At 43.0% G+C, this 21,158-nt stretch overlaps 1 protein-coding gene across 2 annotated transcripts; it reads right to left on the bottom strand.

Moving 5' to 3' along the window:
* Positions 1–15,560: 15,560 nt before the first annotated feature.
* LOC139289416 (keratin, type II cytoskeletal 8-like) lies at positions 15,561–20,928 on the bottom strand. Of its 2 annotated transcripts, XM_070911019.1 has the most exons (9): positions 20,693–20,928; positions 20,382–20,593; positions 18,497–18,705; positions 17,822–17,882; positions 17,613–17,708; positions 17,317–17,481; positions 16,951–17,076; positions 16,548–16,816; positions 15,561–16,371 (listed from the first exon to the last, which is right to left on the bottom strand). In XM_070911019.1, the coding sequence occupies exons 1-9, from the start codon at positions 20,796–20,798 to the stop codon at positions 16,158–16,160; spliced, it is 1,458 nt and encodes a 485-aa protein (XP_070767120.1). In that variant the 5' UTR covers positions 20,799–20,928; the 3' UTR covers positions 15,561–16,157. The 2 variants fall into 2 exon arrangements, with proteins under 2 accessions (XP_070767120.1, XP_070767119.1); XM_070911018.1 differs by having other exon boundaries at positions 15,561–16,420; positions 16,552–16,816; positions 20,382–20,927.
* Between the last annotated feature and the right edge of the window lie 230 nt (positions 20,929–21,158).

Raw genomic sequence — 21,158 nt, 5'->3', positions numbered from 1 at the left:
TCACTTCTCATCAATCAAGTATTTCTGATTCTGATTCTAGTTCTGAAATGATTATCCAAAGCAGCAGGTGGTTGTTAGGGAGTTATTATCATCTTGAGACAGCATTGCACATTAATTGTAATGGTAATTGTTTTTATATGCCCAAGAAAGCAGATACCTTGAATAAATGCTAGATAATGATTATAGATATCAGGCCACTTTCACTTTCACTCTAGGTGTCATTCATATTTTGAAGGCAATTCTCTTTTTTTCAAATTTAATAAAAAGATTACGTAACACATTACATTTCTAATATTTTGAATCTACCCCACAAAGAGAGGGGAAGAGACAGCCATCTATTAACATAATCTCTAACAGTCTTCCATATGTCTGGTTTTTGTTACAGGGGAGGTTATATATATATATATATATATATATATATATATATATATATATATATATATATATATACATTATAAACACCTGTTGCACCTTTTTACCTTTTTAGATGTTTCAACTTTAGAAAAAGCCATTTACAACTTGGCTCTCTATTGCATTAATCTCAGGTTGCAGCTAAAAGGAGTCGAAAGTAGGCTAGATTTCTTGCTCTGACAGAATTGAAACTGTTGATACCTGTTGAAACCCATCGCAACAACTCTCATATAGGTGTTGGCTTCCCAGTCTTTGTGATGTTGTAGCATCAGAATGAGCTGCAGGTCACACCCCAAAAGAAAATGCCCGTACTTCACTCTCACTGCCAAATTCCCTCATCTAAGAGCTACATTTATATGCAACGCAGTGTATGTCCGTGCGTCTTTGCAGTAGTTAAACATGTGTTGGGGGAAACATGCCATAAAATATATTCAGGGTTTTTGTAGCTGCAGCTACCTCAACTTACATAGAAGCCTTGAACAGCCATCATGTTAATGCTGTTCTGCAAGACTTAGACAGTAAAGACGTATGTATGTATGCACTTAGTATTATAAGTGTAAATAATAAGATCAACTCTATTGAAAAGCTAGAAAAGTGGTACAGTAACTTTATGAGGAACAGATCCCTGCGACAAATACAATAATTGACGTGTCAAAAAACGAGGGCCTCGTCCAATTACAGAAAATCACAATCGTCACGATAAATATTACTTTTCACTGAAAGACGTCGGATTATAAAATGAAAGCTTTTCATCTTTTCATCTTTCCTTAAAGGCAGTGGCACCCACAAAATTGGTACAGGATTGTATTTGATCTCGCATGGTAGTGGCGGTGACATTTCAGGATTTCCAGTCAGAGCATGTAGTGGAATGTTCTCAAGCTCATTTTCTCTGTGAGAACCAACCTTGAGATGGGAGTTTACGCTACTGAAACTTGGCAAGAGGAGCTGCTGAGAAAAAGAAAGAGTAATTAAATAAGGATGAGTTGACTCTGACATGCAGTATTTGCTATTTTCTAGTGCCAATTAGGGCAGCGTTTGTATCACACAGTGTTGTACAATGTGAAAGTTCACTGTTTCTGGCGTCGGATTTGACAGCAAGCTCCAGTACTATGCTGCAGAAGCAATTTCAAATCATTTTTGCTGTTTGTCTTGTCTTGGGCAAAGACATCTATTTAGTCATGCACTGTGTGCCACACCTCAGTGGCCAAGTCAGGTGAGTCAAACCCATTGAGATACACTGGTGCATCTTTTAAATGCACGTGCACACTTTTTACATGCGCTCTCAGCAGGACGGGCACTCTGTTAACATAAGGCAAGCACATGCATTTCACATTCAGTTGTTAGTACCTTTGGGATTGACTGTTACAGCATTAACTTTTAGCTTTTAAATCACAACTGTATTGTTGCATTTGCACCATGCGCGTGTCTGAAACAGCGGGTTTCTGCTGGGGTTCTCGGGCTCTGCAGGTCGATGAATCTCACCCGCTCCTATTTTTCAACGTCACTCTACGTGGGGTAAAGAACACTGATCTCAGACCTGCTGTTTTCCTATAGTGCGTTCACGTTTTAATCAACAGACACTGCAAATAAATGAAGATAGAGTATTTCATTCTCCCAATTGTTAATATTTATATAGTGCCACTGTCATGTGGTTGGTCTTGCCAAGTTATTCCTGTAGGGATATGTTGGCTTATTTATTTAGTTGTTTATTTGCACAAGTCTCCTCCAGGCAAAGCACTGAAGGTAAAACACTAAACATGGTTTACAGCAGCTTCTAAAAAGTACGAAATGTTGTAACACTGCCAAAAAAATAAATAAAAAATACAATGGCAATACGTGTAAAAGTGAAATTATTCATTAGTATTTGAAAGTGAATTTAACAAAAAGTTCTCTGTCTCTACCTTTGTTTTGACGTTTTAGACTGTAGTACAAGAATAAAGTGGAGTTAATCTTGTTTGTTTTTTTCAAATAAATAAATGCTTTTCAGTGTTAATATACTTTTTGTCCTTTCAACTGCTTCATTTTTAAACACAGACTGAGCTGTGTTCCTCCACTTTTTAAAGCTGTTATGTCCTTACTGAGCTCTCGATTCGTCCTTGCAGTCAGTGCTATAGTACATTTCTGTGATTAAGGTGTGGCGCTCACTACATCTGCTCACACTTCTACTCTACTCCTCTCACATACACACAAGCTAAATTACGTTGTTCTGTAAAAGCCACTACAAGGGAGTGTTAGTGGACCGAGTCCATCAAGCCAGAGGGGAATTCTACTAGACTGTAAGAAAGGAAGATTATGATGGTTGCCACACCTTCAGAAGAATTAGGAGGATTCAGTGCGAGGTTAACTACCATGAGCGCAGTGTTCCCACTGTGAAGGCCTCATAGCCCTTTATATTATAATTTTTTAAATGCAGCAGGTAGTGAACGTTAACCTAAACAAGCAGCCCAAGGGTTTTTTAGACGGATTATGGGTCGTGTCTGTCATGTCATGTCGTGCATTTCACTTGTTTAAGACCAAACTAAAGGCAAAAGAATCCCAGAAACAAGCAAGAAGTGAAGCTCGGGGGAGCTCCTGAACATCTGAGGTCAAATTAAATCTGAAAGCTTTAACCTCATAGTCATTGTTTCATTTCGACACCAACGCATAGGGTGCATAGCCTGTGCTGCTGATTACAGACTGCACTGTATATAGTGACAGACAGAATTACCTGAGATAACCCAGCACCTTACTGCTTCTCCTGTAAGCCGTGAATGTGGCACAAGAGGCATCTGTCAGCCAGTCATCTGCCATTCATTTGGGATACACCTTTCTGCAGCTCTAATCTTGTGCAGCCACACCCAGTACTTCAACAGCCAGAGGGTAAACTGGCACAGTTTGGCACAAGAGCCTCGCATATTTCCTTACTGCCTTCATTGACAAGCAAAAAAAATTATAATTTCTGTGCATATGTATGTGTGTATTTGCACAACAACACACATTTTAGTGTTTCATCTGAATTGCATCTATTTGAATGTGCGCACGTGTGTGTGTGTGTGTGTGTGAATGATTAGTACATGAGACCAGCATCAAAGCAGTGACTGTGGCTTTGAGATCTGGGAAAGATGAACCACACCCTGGCAACAATACCTGCATCCTGAATGTACATCGGTAGTCAAAATAATGTAGGCGCTCCATCAAAATAGAGCTTTAACTTTGAAGTAGCCAAATCTGCAAGCCCTGCTACGGTCACTCCCCCGTATACTGACTATCTCTGAGTGTGGTTGACAGGGTTGACCGTGAAGTGAAGAGGAGTGAAGAGGAGTGAAGGGGAGTGCTCCAAAACCACAGTCTGTCTGCTCATGTCAACCACAGGAGTCTGTTACTCACATGCATTTGTTTCATATTTTCACTGGATGGGATGAAATAACCTTAATAGTGCTATTATTTGGAAAGTCGCAAGAGGTGTAAAGTGTTGTACCTTGACTCTCCCGTTTCAGCAAACATTTACCTGAAAGTGTTCTTGACTACTGCACATGTTGCATAGATACTGCCCATGAGTCATAACTTAAAAAAAAGTTGTTTACTGTTCTGTACGAAGAATTAATAAGAGCTCCGCTGTGACGACAGAGAATCTTGTCCATTCATTAAGAATGGTTTATTAATCTTTACCAAGGTAAATGTGGCAATTAATGATGATATTGAGTAAAATTTGAAAACCTCACAATTTTGATGATGACATCTATGCTATGACATCACGTCAGTGGCTAAGATGCCTGGTCGCTTTGTTGTTGGGGGACGGGGGGTCACCTATAAACATTAGTACACATCGTCTGTGGTTTAGAGGTCGGGCCATGTGCGAAGGTGGAGTGAAAAGCCGCCCGCCATAAAGAGGGGACATTTTTGTTTGAGGCTTTCATGGCGTTGCACTTGATTGCAACAATGTCCAAAAGGACCTGGTCAACCATCCATCAAGCATTTATATTCATACTGGCCCCTTAAACCTGCAATACAATTTTTTTGTCACTTGGGGGGGCAGCAAGAAACACGGTGTGAACAACACTGACATATTATTGCCTTTTAAGTTGATATGGTGAAGTTGTTACTCACTCACACGTCCAGCAGTTATGGAGAACTGAAAATTAGAGAGAAGATCGTGGTGTTGAATGCAAGGCCAACATTCACTCCATTTTAGCTCTGTTGGTCTCTACTAGTCTCGCATAGCCAGATCTCCACACTTTGGAGAACCCATCATTTTGCACTTGCAAAATAGTGCAGGGGGGGGGGGGGGCGACTTGTTTTGGCGAGCCCCTAGCATTAAAATGATTAAACTCCTGCTGAATTAAACGGCAACATAAAATAGTAACTTAAAAGACGTAAGAGCTCACCGGACCCGTTAAAACCACGCTCTTATAGCGGAAGGGGAGGACACTTATCCCAGCAGCCTACATCCAGTGAGTCGGACGAGGCCTCTACAAACTCCTGAGGGAAACATCCGGCTCCGGAGTCTCTGACTGGGTCTGCCTGCTGTTTGCTGCCTGGCAGTTAGTGTACGGTGGGGTTTTTCCCCATTCTCGGTAGGTTCGTCACTACGAGTGACCCCTTTCACGTCGTCACGTTGCTGTTTTTCCCATTTTCATCTGATACATTGTTATCATGAAAATGTCAATCATAGCCACTAAGAATGGAAATCCGGTCATTGCATTTTCGAGATACCTCGTCATAGACTAAAGTATTGCCCAATGGGAAACATTGACCTAATGATGGTGCTACACCTGATGGAGTCAGAGGATTACCTAAATCACCAGGAACAATCCTATGGATACCATAAATATTTACACCACATTTGAAGATATTCCCACCAGTACTTGTTAAGATATCTAGACAGGTGACAGCGCAGCAACATCACAGCATGTGAATGATGAGCACAAATTACAAAATTCAAGTAAGACAATGAAGAGAATGCCTCAGATTGTCAAATTGAATTGACTTCTAATTGCAGGCGTGGGAAAGTGAAACGTCAACAACAGATTTAGAGATGTCTTACAAACTGTCATGAAGGGAATGATGGCAAGCGAACTTGCTGGACCACAACGCAAATGTACAAGCTTATATAACCATGATCACCTCAGGCATTCTGATGAGTTTGGGCCATATCATAAATCACACTGTATACGTCCTGACACCACGTGACATTTGAAATGAACCCACACACTACAGATGGAGATGATTTATGAAAACATTAATTTCAGGCAGTGCTGTGCGTGTATGAGTGACATGTACCCCAGAGATGAGTTGGAGAAGGACTCACCTTCTGTCTGCCTGCTCACTCACTGCTGTTATATAACACTTTTTCTCATCATTGGCAGCTGCATAATTATATTCATATATTATATGTAATAATCCTGCTGCCCTGGGGCTGTGCTTCACCCATGAGAGTGGATCTACGTTCACTGTGAAGGTCCACACACTGTGACACCTGACAGAGATCATTTCAGAGGGTAATCTTTCAGTATCAGTATGTGGCAATCTCAGTGTTTTCTGCTACACTTGGGTTGTTTTATCAGTGCATTGCAGCGGCTTACTGTTTTAAATCAAGGCTGTCACTGAGTCACACCCTGAAATAGCTGAGAGTAGTTAATGTGACAAAGGTACAGTATGCACGCATGCACTTAACAGCACTTTAACCTGAGCGCTAAATCAGCTTATAGTCTGCTATGGATGAATGTGGCGACATATTTGTTCCATTAAAGCAACACTTGCTTGAAATCTGGAAAAACAAAAACAAATGCAGCTTTATGTGAGTTGCGTGCAAATGAAAAAATGAAATTGTGCACCAGATTACATTGGCTTTTTTTTTTGTGACACCCTAAGTGAAGGTGATTGAAGTCTGATTATCATGAAATTTGATCATTTATTCTGATATGCTGCACATTTCAGGTAGAACTAGACAGATAGATCATCCAGGGCCATATATCGGCTGATATTAGCACACATCATACATATTTTTTTTTTTTTCAGCCAGTAAATAACGACAAATTGCAGCACCGAAATGCCAAACTAGGTTTGAGGTCATATAGAAATAGTGTAACCATTACATTACATAGTTTGTCTCTTAGAGAGCACTGACAAGATTTTAAATGTCCTGCATCTTGGTCAAAATTAAAATTTTTTAAAAATAAATAAAAAATCTAAGGGATGTATATCAAGATTGTTTGGTCATGTTATGTGTGTATGTTAAAAGAAAATTCCGTTATCAGATTTCTTAAACTTCAAAATACTGATATCAGTATCGACCTCAAAAATCCAGTGTTGGCCGGGCTATAATTTCAGGTCATAACACCCTAACGGGTATCTTACTATATTTACACACTAGATAGTGCAAATTGCTGGAATATCAGTATCATGCCGTGCCCGTTAAAGTGCTCTCTTGGTGACCAATTCTTCCGTTCACATTGACACACTGCTTATGCGTCCCTTTATCCGTCTGTTTCGTTGAGGAGTTCAGTTCAGAAAGATGAAATAAACAGTGTGAGCGCTCTAATTGCTGAGAATGCTTTTTTTAGCCAAGGTGGCACGCACACTTAACACCTCCCCATGTCCCACGCCTCCCGGGACCTCAACCTGCAGTCTCTGTAACCGAAAATACTTGAATCGATGTTGCACAACAACTTATGAAAGACAGGTTTTTTTTTATGAATCATTTTGGAAAGTATAAAAGGGGGTGTAAAAAATAATAAGTAAATGTGCTGCAACATAAACCAACTCAAGCTAAGTCGCATCCTACTGTACACACTTTATCTCAGTCTTTTTTTACGTCTTGTTATCTCGGCCCGTCACCTTGTCGCATGCCTTCAAATGGTGCTGGTTGACTGATTTATGGTCAGTTTTTATTTCTGCTTTCTCCGCCCCACCTCTTGTTTAAGGCTTGGTTCCCTGGGGCGACGCATGGGCCAGGTCTGTCAGAAAAGAATGCCAACCACCTCAAGGTAAAACCACACCTCTTCAGCATATCTGAAATGAGCACATTTGATTTTTAACTCTCTCCCTTTCTCGTCCAATCAGGGCTCGTTCCTCTCATGTTCCAAAAGGTCAGCAAGATTTAACTACAGGTAGTGAGAAATTAACTGCATGCCACTGGAGTCACTTTCACAGCCAGGAAGCCTGTCTGTCAGTTGTACTTGGCGTTTGTGTCTTCTGTTTAAATGCCAAAGGTGACGCTCACTATTAGGTTTGTGTTGAGTAAAATATTTAAACCCAAGATATCATTTTAGCACGGCATAGTTGCATCAAATGTAGAATTCTACATTGTAGTCTCACCTGTTTCAATGACTACGTGTTTCCTGCCTTAACTTAAGTCAGTGGGAAGGACCACAACCTGGGACTGGCACCCCAGAGGTTGTGTTCCCTAATCCGTGTATGCTATAAGGATTCAATTAATCTAACTCACACTCAAACTCTGTTATGCTGGGTACATTTGCAGATTATACTGCTGTGGTGGGTTTAGCCACTGACGATGATGAATTGAACTAAGGTGGGGACGGTTGGTACTTAACATATGATATCTGAAGTTGTTGATTTTATAAAGGATGCAGAACAGGTATCCTTCCTTGTTCTCCCAGTCAGTCCTTCTCATGGGAACTGAACACCACTAAAGCCTTTTAGTCAACTAATTTCTTTGGCAGCTGACAAAGTTTTTATGTTAGTCATAAAACCCTGACAGAGCTGATAGTGTTTTCACAGACAGGTGCCCAGCCAAATAAAATGATATACACCGCAAAACAAAGATGATCAGGATTATCTTCTATTGTTTTACAAGGCAAGACAAACAAGAAGGGCAAAAAGAAAAGCCACCGATCACTCTCATCCAGTGTTCCCTGTCTGCAGTTAACTCCCATCAGATGGGAGGTACCGGTCGCATTAAAATGCCGAACTTCTCATTTCACAGTCATTTTATTTGGCTAATTTAATGTTCTGCGTCCGGAGAGCCGCTGCTCGGCGACAGACTCTCATCCGGCGAGCTAACCCAGCAGCACAAAGAGGCCGGCAATGACAGAGACAGGCAGCGGGGGAAGATAGCGTGTAACTTTAGCGCCAGAATTGTTTCACATCTAACTCGGCGCATTCAGGGTTGATTTCGACCAAAACAGAGTTGGTGATTTGTTGGAACAGAGCAATGTTTGTTTCTGTTGAGTTTGAGTGAAGTGTGTTTTTTTCGACGAGCGAACAAGGTAATCAAGCTAGTCTTAGTTCAGTGAAAGCATAGGCTGTATGAAAGAAGTGGACGTAGCCACCGCGGCGTCACCCATTAGTTTGTGGACTACCGTTTTTGAAGCCTCGAGTTTGGCATTTTGGCCGTCGCCATCTTGGATTTTTGGAACCAGAAGTGACCATGTTTGGATGAGAGGGTGGAGCGCAATATCCTACCTATACCGTGTACACCGTGCGAAGTAGCTGCTAACAAAGTTAGCCTGTAAATGTACTTATCAGAAAAAATTAACAGCGGAGTCCGAGAGTGTCTTTTAGTACAACCGAACGCTGCCAACCTAATTTTCTTATAGACTTCTATGCTATCTTCTTAACTTCTTTTTTTGCAACCAGTGGACTCGCCCCCTGCTGACCATTAGAAAGAATGCAGGTTTAAGGCACTTCTGAATTGGCTTCACTGTTCAGACCCGGATGTTGGTGCTTTCTTGACATTTTGAGGCTTTATTTTGATTATTTACAAGACTAAAGAGCTAAGACAGCTTGGGGGGGCGGGGGTTGGTGTCACCGCACACACACACACGCACACATCTGGACAAATATATCTGCAATTGCCGGTTGTTGGTGTGGCGGTGGCCAGTTGGAACATTTTGACATATCGGCCAACCCTAGAATAGAGGCCCTTTTGTAGCTTTTGTCCACAGTCATGGTGGTTTGGAATCAGTGTCTTACTACACGCTCAGAGTATTCTGCACAATATTTTTCTCCTTTGATTGGAAAAGAAGCACTATTAAAGTTGGCTAACGATGGTTTATGTGTTCTAACATTCACTCCTTGTAGTAGATCAGCTGAGATTTTCATTGATGACTTTTTCAATCAGTCTTTGATCACCTTTGGTTTTTTGTACCACTCCTTACAGCCCCAAGAGCCTCCTGCATGAAAACAGGCTCTGACAAGAATGAAATCTGCCTGTAACCCCTTTAAGAGCCACTTTCCTTTTTTCTCATTGGGAGGCAAATCTGACTGGTTTCATACTTTGTGAGTTATGCCGATGCCTTTGCCTGAACACGTTTTCTGCTGGCAATGGTAAAAACAAGCCTTGCCCACAGGCACCAGTCGGTAAAGAACGCAAGGTATAAAACTGTGTTGGGTGAGTCTGATTAAAAATGACTGAGTACTGAGATGGTTATTGGCCTGCGCCCCCCCACACACTAGTGAAGCAACTTAGCCCCTTACAGCTTCTTATTGGCAATTTTTTACACCAAATTTTTTGGACTCTGGGTCACAGGGGGCGACTATGAAAGCTTGTATTGGGGTAGAGGCCAGGAAATACACCTGGAGAGATTATTATGTAACACACCCCATATAGAATTCCAGCTGCACATGCTTCCACAGATGAGGACTCAAGGTTAAGTTTATCCAACTACTTTTTACAGCTTTTGCGTCCTGTCAAAGGTACTTGAGAAGGTTGTGGCAGCACAGCTAGTTGACCACCTAGAGGCCAATCAGCTCCTTCGGTTTTAGACCAAAATTGTTGGTTGTAGGCCAAACCAAAGAAATTAGACTCAGGAAAAAGTTTTATGCAACACAATGAGTTTGTAAGTTGAAGAGTTGTTGGACTGCTATTGTTGGAACAGCCGGCTGATGCATAAAAAGCACCTGTCATCATCTGTCATAACAATATGTGAAGTGAATACAATCTGCTTTTCATACACACTTGGAGAATAGCATCTTGGCTGCTACCCCAGTTTCTGTGAGTGAATATGCAAATCCCCAGCAATGTTGGAATATGTGGGAAATACCTGTGCTTTAAAATGAGTGGAGAGACATAAAGGTCCCGATAAGTCGAGCGTGAGAGGTCATTCATTGAACATACAGATCACGTTTTACTATATAACCTGAGAGAAACCTCAGAGGTTGTTAATCCTGCATGGATCTTTTTTTTTTTTTTTTTTTTTTGGGTTGATACTATAAGGCCTACACCCTCATCCTCGTCCAAAACTTGTTGGAAGTTGACTGGGTGCTCTTATTTAGTCCACGCAGCCAACACGCCCACTGGTGCATCCAGATAAACTGTTGGGGTTGCACCTACATGGAAGCTCCAGGGCTGACAGGTGACTCTGAAATACTCTGTAAAGAACAATAAGTATACGTGCAAGAATTATAGCACAGATTCTAGTTGTTACACTATAACTACAATGTGTAGTAAAATCCCATAGGCCTTACCACAATTATGCAACATCTCAACTTGATAACTTCAACTGCAAACTGTTGTAGCAGAGTAGAAATAATAGGAGGTGGCTATTTAGTTTGTCCTTTTTGTGGTACTCCTTTGAAAAGTAGATTATGTAAGATGAGGTAATGATAAATCATATTGCTCCTATATTAAACACACCAGTATTGTGTAGGTCTTCGTGTAACAAAGGATGCGACTTGTTTGGCTCCAGGCTTTCATTGACAAAACAAGTGAACTTTGAAGAGAAGTTAACCACAGTACATGTTTGTATGAAGAGGCAGGGTGGGGCTTTCTGGAAAATCACAGTTTACTTTGGCTCTCCAACATGCACACCTCCAAAATCACAGCTCCACATCACGCATTTCTCCTGTGCATCAAACAAATGCTGGTCAAAGGAAAGAAAATCATTTATAACCATTCATACTGTCGCCTGATTTATTTTGCATCTGCACATCTGTTCACGTTCAGAGACACTGTGACACACTTTCTCCTCCCTCCTTTCTCGTACCTCGCCCGCTCTTTGTGCCCGTAAATGATTGTGAATCAGACTTTTATGACATCAAAGATGACACTTTGGGTGGAACCGCTGCGTCTGATGCACACTTCATAAGCTGTAGCACATACACTGAAATGTGTGTCCCCGCAAAATGTGCCTTTTCAAAAATGATTTGAACTGTTTGTCGACAGACTTCTGGTTTTTTTTAGAAAACTGTCTTGATGCACATCTTGAAACAGCGGTTAGTAGCAATACAGTACGTACCTATAACATCTATTAGGCAAAATTTGTTATTAATACTGAATCAAATAATTCACCAAAATGTGAGGGGGTTAGAGATGAAAAAGGGTCATGCTGTCCAGGGTGCTGGTGAGACTAACAACACAATACTGCCTCCTTGTGGGAAAGAGTACAATGGACCAGCTCAGGTTGCCACATGCCTTTTTTCTTGGTGCCATATTGTGCAATTGAACTACAGGACGACTGATGTGAGACAAATATTCCTCTTCGTTCATTTGCACTCTGTTTCAACCGTGGATTAAGACGTACTTGCAGAGAGAAGCTGCGCTGCAGGGGGCCACTGAGAGACAGCATGGTAAATAACCAAACACACCCATCATGTCTCACTGCAGTGGCATGCTATTAAAGTCTGATGCAATGGCATCAACATGCAGCATATGGAATCTCTTACATTTTCACATTGCTGGAACTGTTATGGCTGACTTTGTTTGAGACGCACAGGCTCGCCATGTTTTTACAATTGCTCCTTCTCAGAATGAAACCCTGAAGAGAGCTTTACTTTTCAGTGTAGAAAACCAGTCAGGCTTTGTGTTGTTTTAACAGCTCAGTTTATGTTACATAGACAGACTCACACACACACACACACACAGGGCGTGCCCAGCATTAACCCCCAGGGCTCATCCTGACCTGCAGGGTAACATACCCTGTTCTAGTAGTAAGATGTTGCCCCCTGGTGGTCAATTGCTAATAATATTTTCTCCATACACTCCAGCCTGTGTCCCTTTACATTAAGTAAGTGTTAAGTAAGTGAAACCTGAATGCTATTCATATAGATACACTGGAGCTGCATACCACAGGACAGGGCAGGAAACCTAATTTAGAGTAATTTATAATTATGCGTCTTTCGCCAAATCCCTTCAGTTACTCATAATATCAAACAACAGTTAAAAATCCAGACGCCAGGGTGTTAGGGACGTTTCTATTAGACGCAAATACATTTAAAAAGACAGACTGAGTTGTTTGGCGGCTCTGCTCAGGATTACTCTTTACTTTACAAATAGAGCAGGTCTAGACCGACTCTTTATAATGTTATTACAGAGACCCAACAGTTCCCACCATGAGCAAGTACTTTGACGACAGTGGCAAGGAAAAACTTCCTTTTAAGAGGCAGAAACCTCGAGCAGAACCAGACTCTAGGTGGGGGGGGGGGGGTCATCTGCTTTGACCGGTTGGGTTGGAGAGAGAGAGAGAGACATAGAGAGAGGGAGAAAGAGGGAGGGAGAGAGACAGACAGACAGACAGACAGGCAGACAAGCAGACAGGCAGAGATGTATGGCAGCACTAGCAATAGAAATAGCAGCTATAATTATAATAATACTGGAAATATGACTGATAATAGTAGTTACAGCTGTAATAATAGCTGAGATTAATAATAGCAATAACAGCTTTAATAGTAACAGAACTACGACTAAACATAATAACTGTAGTGATGAGAGTCAAGCAGGCCCATGGCGGCAGCAGCCAGGCGTACCAGGACCACGATCCACAGGAACCTGCGAGAAGAGAAAGCACAGAGAAACTCCGGGGAAGATATAAAGTTAGTAACATGCATTGGACTGTGATGAATGTGTAAAGATGGAGAGGGAGAGGAGGAAAGCTCAGTGCATCATGGGAAGTCCCCCAGCAGTCTAGGCCTATAGCAGCATAACTAGGGGGCTGGTCCAGGCAGGCCTGAGCCAGGCCTAACTATAAGCGTTATCAAAAAAGCAAAGTTTTAAGCCTACTCTTAAAAGTAGAGAGTGTGTCTGCCTCCCGGACCCAAACTGGAAGCCGGTTCCACAGGAGAGGAGCTTGATAGCTGAAGGCTCTGGCTCCTGTCCTGCTTTTGGAGACTCTAGGAACCACAAGCAACCCTGCATTCTGGGAGCTGCTTTGACCGACTAGTGCTCTAGTGGGCTAAGATATGATGGTGCCTGACCAGTAAGAGCTTCGTAAATCAGGAGAAGGATTTTAATCTCTATTCTAGATTTTACAGGGAGTCAGTGCAGAGAAGCTAATACTGGAGAAATATGATCTCTTTTCCTGGTTGTTGTCAGTACACCTGCCGCAGCTTTCTGGATCAACTGGAGAGTCTTAAGGGACTTATTGGGACAGCCTGATAATAAGGAATTGCAATAATCCAGCCTAGACGTGACAAATACATGGACTAATTTTTCTGCATCTGTTTGAGACAGGATCTTCCTGATTTTTTGCAATGTTACGGAGGTGAAAGAAGGCAGTCCTTGAGGTTTGTTTCATGTGAGTTGAAGGACATGTCCTGATCAAAGACAACTCAGAGATTCCTCAAGGTGGCGCTGGAGGCCAGGGCAATGCCATCTAGGGTAACAATATCCTTAGATACTGTGTTTCTGAGGTGTTCAGGGCCAAGAACAATAACTTCTGTCTTGTCTTGTCTCGAGTTCAACATCAGATGATTGCAGATCATCCAGGTCTTCATATCCTTAAGGCATGCTTGGAGCTTAGCTAACTGATGAGGCTCTTCTGGCTTACTACTACTCAGGTTGTTCAGTAAGTCTCACAGAAAGTGCTTTTTCTGTTGTGAAGGAAAGTAGGTAGGTAGTTTCTTGATGGACAGATGGCTTTACTTGTCATCGTTAACTACTGCTAACTTTAGCTGCCGTTTGCTAGTTAGCTGTGCATCTAGCAGTCCTCTTAGCCATAGATATATATCTATATCTACACTCTTAGTTAGCTGACTCTAACCATCTGACTCTTGGAGTCACAGCAGCATCACTTCATTGATTATTTGAATCTCCAGACATGCTGACACGACCGGTCAGGATCTAATGTTAATTAATGTTCTGTTCCAGGTTCATACAGGGACATTGTTTAGAGTAAAGCAGCCTTCCTCCTGACAAATCCTGAGCTCTGTTCTGTTCCATCCGTCTCCATCTCCAGCTGTCTTAAAAAAATATTTCAGAAGCTAAAAGTTTCCTCTGGAGAGTCTCTGTTCTGTCAATACGGTTTTTAGTAGACCGGAGACAATTCTTACCGCCATGTGTCACCCGGGTCTGTGGGACGCACTTCTCTTTTCCCCATTCCACTATCTTTACGTGCAGGGGCAGCCACCTGGAGCTGCTGCACACACCCAGCACCCAGCACACACCCAGCACCTGTGGCTACAGGTGGACCCGCATAAGACTGACCGGGAGAAAGCACCACACCGCCAGCAAGCAAGCGGCCGGGCTGCAGAGACTTCCTACAAAGTATTTAAACAGTTCCATTGTAATCATTCAACATGAAATGAAGTTTGTATTTATTTATTTATTTGTTACAAACTTGTATTTTGATCAAACTGGGCTAGGTGGGCCAGTGCCGCCCAGGCCCATTACTGGCTACGCGCCTGGCTTGTGCTGCTGTATTTCCAGAGTGAAAGAAAAGAAGTAAAAGAATTCTTTGAAATTCATGCACAATTAAAAAAAAAAAAAGATTTAAAAGTCTGTGAACATGTAAGGGGAGGTTGTTGCTTACATTTGATTACATGTGCAGTACCGTAGGTATACTGTAGGTTAAGAAAGCAATGGATCTTTACCACTTTTCTACTGTCTTTCTACATCATCACAAACAAAACTAGATAGCTCTTGAGAGTAACCTTAATCCTGATTAGCTATTGCTCAGTTTTCAGCCACTGACAAATATGCTATGTGACTCGCCATCACTCCTTCAACCACTGAACATGTAAAGTAATGGGACTTTAATGTAAAAATGTAAAACAGGTGTTTTGTTACTTCAGTGTTCAATATGTGTTGAAACATATAAATCATGATTGAGTAAAAGTAATTTATCATTTTCCTTGTTACTTAAAAGAGTGACCAAGACCTCAAACTACAAAAAAAAAAAAGATTCCGGTCAGATTTCTTGGGATTCAAGTTAATTTACTACTACGTTTCTTTCTTTCTCTTTGAGTCATCATCATAGATAAAAACAAGCACATCATTTGTTTCAGTAAACACATTTTTATTTGGTAGCAAAACACACCTCAGGACAACAGTATGATGTGGGCAGCCTCCTAAGGGGTCAAAAAGTTTCAGGTACAGGACACGCACAGGGGAAGACATGCACTACCTACTGCAGCAGGCAATTTTAAGACATTTGTTTCCCAACAACACTGAAGCCCTCATTTCATTACATTCACGTTCCTTTGACAACACCACTGTCCATTTGATGCAACAGCTTTGAAGGAAACAGCCTTTTGTGTATGGAATAGCTGTTGCATAGATTTCAAGGGAGTGTTACATATATATTTTCTTTCATACTGCAATTTGCCCAGTTTTCATCCCAGTTTCTGAGATAAAACTACTTTTTTAGTACAGACAGTCAGATATTAGACATACAAAATAAATTCTTTGGTCCCTTTCAGATCTTTGGTAGTGTTAGGATTATTTATTGCTTCATGTTTAGGCTCTAGTTGAGAGTGGCTGGCAAGCATTTTACTTCAGACATGTAGTTGGGGGATGAACTGTAAGTACAAAACTATCTAAGAGGCAGGAGAGATCATAGCAGACAGGTAGCTACACCCCTGAACTAGATAGCTCAATCCTCAATGACCTCAGAGGACTCGGACACCACTCTGCCGTCCTTGGTCTCAATCATCTTGATAACAACGTTCTTCTTGCTTTGGGTGGTGCTGTAGCCACCGCCGCTGCTGCCGCCGCTGAAGCCACCCATGCCGCCCATGCTGCCCATGCTGCCCATGCCGCTGCCATATCCACTGCCATATCCGCTACTGAAACCGCTGGAGTAGCCACTTGAGTAGCTGCTCTTCATGGTATCCATGGGGAAACCACCGTAGCTTGCTGTTGAGAAAAAGGGAGGTGGGAGAAAACAGTTAAACCCGGAGAATGTAACAGGATCCAGTCGATGACGACCGTTTGGGATGACTCCAGTCAACACAAAGACAATGACGGTGAGGTCGACGAAGACTTACTGCTCTGTTGGGAGATGTTGATGGCCTTGATGCCGTTTGCCAGCCTGTCCTCCTCTCCCTCCAGCAGTTTCCTGTAGGTGGCGATCTCAATGTCCAGAGCCAGCTTGACGTTCATCAGGTCCTGGTATTCTCTGATCTGGCGGGCCATGTCTTGTTTGGCTCTCTGCAGGGCATCTTCTAGGTCCCTAATGCGTGCCTTGGCGTCCTTCACTGCGATCTCACCGCGCTCTTCAGCCTCGGCGATCTGGGCCTCAAGGTTGGCACGCTGGGAGAAGATTGTTTCTTTAATTAGGCTTTGTCCACTCTCCTGATTGCTAAATGACAATAAAAACTATATCTGACTATATCTGATCATGGCTCAAACATGCCATACCATGGCACCAAAACACTTTTCCATACCTGTCCCTTGACGGCATCAATCTCTGATGTCAGTCTCTGGATCATGCGATTGAGGTCTGCGATCTCCGTCCTGGTAGACCTCAGGTCATCTCCGTATTTGCTGGCAGATGTCTGCATCTCCTCATACTAAATGAATATCAACAAAACAAGACATTACAGACTGGAAACCCTATTGGTGAGAGCACTGAACGCACTGACTCATGAACTGAAGAATGTTTTCACCTTTCTTTAAATATTCATTTAACCCATAACCATGGCCAACACACACCACATCTACCTTTCTAAATGTAAGAAGATAATGTAAGGGTATAAAAAAAATGACAGAAACCAGAATATAATAAAAATTCAAAAGGAGTTCTCCATCACCTTGGTCTTGTACCATGTCTCTGCCTCTGCACGGCTGCGGTTGGCGATGTCCTCATACTGAGCCTTGACTTCAGCCACAATGGCGTCCATGTCCAGGTTGCGGCTGTTGTCCATCTCCACAACGACTGAAGTGTCCTTGATCTGTCCCTGGAGCTCACGCAGTTCCTGCAGAAGTACAAAAAAAAAAAAATACAGAATACCTCATTGAGGAAACCCATCCAGCTAATGTACTTCTTCGGTTTTAAAGCCAGGAGGGGAAGAAGGAAACAAACAGTTGAGGTGATTTTGTACCGTACCTCCTCATAGATTGACCTGAGGAAGTTGATCTCGTCTGTCAGACTCTCCAGCTTGGCCTCCAGCTCCACCTTGTTCATGTAGGCCTCATCGACATCCTGGAACCAATAGAAATGTTTGTGAGAACGAGGCATGACAAAGAACTGACACTGTCCCCAGGAATAAGAGCTAAAAGGAATTGCAGACAAGTTGAGTAGATGATGATGCTGACCTTCTTGATGAGGACAAAGTCATTCTCACACTCTGTGCGCTTGTTGATCTCATCTTCATATCTGGGGGGGGGGGGGGGGGGGGGGGGGGCACAGTTCATGGTTAGATGTTGAATATTCATTAAGAGTCTCATCTCCTGCTCTGTTCAGTTTTGAGAGTTTATACACTAATGTAACACTAGGGGGTGCAAGTAGTCCATCCCTAACTCTTGGACTCCTTTGGGACATTTGCCTCGCGGTTTTACTGATATTTCTCCCTCGGGGTGCCTCTGAACTCTGTTCCATATGTGCAGCACTATTTAACCTGCTGTGTGTGTGTGAGTGTGTGTGTGTGTGTGTGTCAGCATGTGCCTAGTCAGCCTCGCTGACAGCCAACTTGGTGAGATGATTTTTGCCTCCAGTTATATGTAATGTAATGGGTGTTTGAAACATGCTTCCTCAGTGTTGTAATTCCCTAGACTTTGTATGACGCAAGACAATGGACAGATGTAGGGAGTAGTCCACAAAAAGATGAACTCAGTGTACTGAAAGGTTAGTCTTGGGGCTCAAACTTGAACTGTTAAAAAAAATGCATGCATTTTGAAAATCGTCCAGTGCATCCTACATGAAAAAGATCAACCACATGACGCCGCACAGAACAGTTCATTTTTAGCCCTCCTTGCCCCCTCCGCACTCACTTGTTCTTGAAGTCCTCCACCAGGCCCTGCATGTTGTGCAGGTCGGCCTCCAGCTTCATCTTGTCGTTGCCCAGGCTATCCAGCTGTCTGCGCAGGTTGGCAATGTAGGCCTCGAACATGGCGTCGATGTTGGAGCGGGTGGTGGTCTGTCCCTGAAGCAGGTTCCACTTGGTTTCCAGCATTTTGTTCTGCTGCTCCAGGAAGCGAACCTTGTGGTAAAATTAGGTATATTTATTAGAATTATTCGTAAGCAACCGATCAAAAAGACATCACAAAGAATCCGCCACTTACATGTCTGTTTACTGTAATGAATATGTGAAGACGTATTCCTTGTCATAAGTTATGAGTTATTATTATATTCCCTTTAAAAGTATGATGTAACTGCAGTCAGCTCTGCCCTGACAACATCGCCTCTGGGTTAACATCCTAATAATCAGTCATCAGGACCAACGTGGCCATGCCTCCTATTCACCGTCTACAGTCTTTGTTATTCTTATCTATCTTTGGAGCTTTGTGAGCTGCTGTTGGCTGTGTTTCCAGACCGGCCGTGCTTTTCCAAAGGAAGGCCTGACGTGCGCGCATCCTGACAGGAGGCAGGGAGAGCAAGACGGGGGTTGGAAAAAGCCAGTGATAGAGAAATAGAGCTAGTTAGAAACCCTTCTCCTGTGTTCTCTTCCTGTTTTTGTACAGCAAGGCTCGCAGCCAAAGAAGACAAATAGAGAGAGAGAGGGGAGTGAAGCAGTCACAAGTTACATCTATAGGCAAATATTTTACTGTGTTGTAGAATATGATGAGAGTAGACAGTCATATCACATCATAATAATATCAGATTATATTTGTGAACAGTAAAAGCAAGATATATGGCATATCTCCGTGACACATTGCACTTTACAGGTGAGATCTAACTAAGAACTTTTTATGCTCTTCATTTGAACTGGAGCAAATACGGATGAGTGCCACCAGATGGACTGCCATCAAAAGATAACGGATGATAGGGTGGAGGTTTATCTGCTTTGCTGCATGCAAAATGTGCTTTATCTTCTTTTAATCATTGCGCCGGGAGAAGGTGGAGTTGATATATATATAGCCAGTCAGCTCGCAGTGATCAGAACATGAAACCAACAGGCCTTGTTAAATATTAACCCACTGCTGAGGCCTCAGAGGACGGATTCACCCCTGAGTATTACATAGATGCTGATTTGAATGATTAAAAGTCTATTCTATTCGTTCCCCCCATGGACACTCCTTTTAAAATGTGTCACTGTGAAAGAAGGTTTTGTCATTAAGGTAACAATAGCACTCAGTACTGACTGTGTGTGTGTGTGTGTGTGTTTGGGAGGGGTGGGGGCCACCAGGGCAGCAGAAAGAGCCACACCCCAGCTAAGGGAGGGACCATTCCCAAGGTAACTTGTATCACAAGCCCTGAGCTCTGCCCTGACACACCCTTTGCTCTCTCTCTCTCTCTCTCTCTCTCTCTCTCTCTCTCTCTTTGTCTTCCTCAGGCTCTCCTATCGAAGTCTGTTTTTCATCACTATAAAAGGGCTGCCTGAGCCAAAAGATTGACAGCCTCACCCTGAGTTTGAGCTGCAGCACATCCATTTCTCATTTTCATTTCTGCCTTGATTGCATTTGTGGGAGGCGATGAAAGCAACGCGGGGGCTAAATCAACTTTCTCCACGCAAAAGCGAGGAAGGCAGCATTTGAGGGACATGTGGCAAACATATGGACCTCAAATATTGCATAAGAAATGTCACGGCACCGTAGAGAAACGCTCAGCTTCATGGCTACACCGTGACTGAACTTTCCACCCACCTAAAGCACTTTCTGTCTGTTCAAAGAGAAGAACCAGAAACGTCTGTATCTGCCCACCGTCACCAGCTCTTACCTTGTCAATGAAGGAAGCAAAGCGGTTGTTGAGGGTCTTGATCTGCTCCTTCTCCTGGGTGCGGACAGCTTGGATGGTAGGGTCAATCTCGAGGTTCAGGGGGGCCAGCAGGCTCTTGTTCACAGTCACAGCAGTGATAGGGGCCTGAGCACCCATGCCCCCACCAAAGCCCATACCCAAGCCTCCACCGTAGCTCATGCCCATTCCCATGCCTGAACCACCCATGCTTGAGCTCACGCCATAGGCGGTGGAGCTAGTGATGCCAGCTCCTCCAAAGCCCCTGTTGCCTCCTCCAAAGGAACTCTTGGCACTGTAGGTCCTGCGGGAGGAGATACTGCCCGGTCCAGCATATGAACTGCTGCTGAAGCTTCGTGGGGCAGAAGAACTCACACTGTATGAGCTCCTGTAACTCGTCATTCTGAAATCTTGGGTATTTGTTTTTTCTTTTGGATGAAATGAGTCTGGCAAGGTCGGACCGAAGGGCTCGGTTGGTAAGGCAGGCGGGCAGGCAGGCAGGCAGAGGGGAGAGACCAGAGTGGATAGAAAAGACAAGAAACTACTGAGGACTTTTAAAGCCTGTAGCTGTGGGAGGAGACTGTGGTGAGCTGCCATTGGCTGCAGGCCTGGGTGAGAGAGGGAGGCAGGGCTGTAACATTACACTTCTATGACACATTGTCCAGTCACTCAAAACCATTACCTGGCCTTTCTACAAGCTTCTCTGTGTTGTTAGAGAAAACCTGGTGTTTTGAGAGGATTGTGGAGGGGGTTTATTTCTTT

This window comes from Enoplosus armatus, chromosome 8 (genome assembly GCF_043641665.1).
Source record: "Enoplosus armatus isolate fEnoArm2 chromosome 8, fEnoArm2.hap1, whole genome shotgun sequence".
In the NCBI taxonomy this organism is placed as follows: domain Eukaryota; kingdom Metazoa; phylum Chordata; class Actinopteri; order Centrarchiformes; family Enoplosidae; genus Enoplosus; species Enoplosus armatus.
Note: the sequence above shows the minus strand (reverse complement) of the source record. Positions and strands in the feature narration are given on the sequence as shown.

Bases quoted from the DNA above. Each gene is read 5' to 3' on its own strand.
- LOC139289416 (XM_070911018.1), bottom strand. From the start codon at position 20,798: ATGACGAGTTACAGGAGCTCATACAGTGTGAGTTCTTCTGCCCCACGA. The intron at 18,706-20,381 runs GTAAGAGCTGGT...TTTTACCACAAG, and splicing joins TTGCTTCCTTCATTGACAAG to GTTCGCTTCCTGGAGCAGCA. The intron at 16,817-16,950 runs GTATGGAAAAGT...ATCTTCTCCCAG, and splicing joins TTGATGCCGTCAAGGGACAG to CGTGCCAACCTTGAGGCCCA.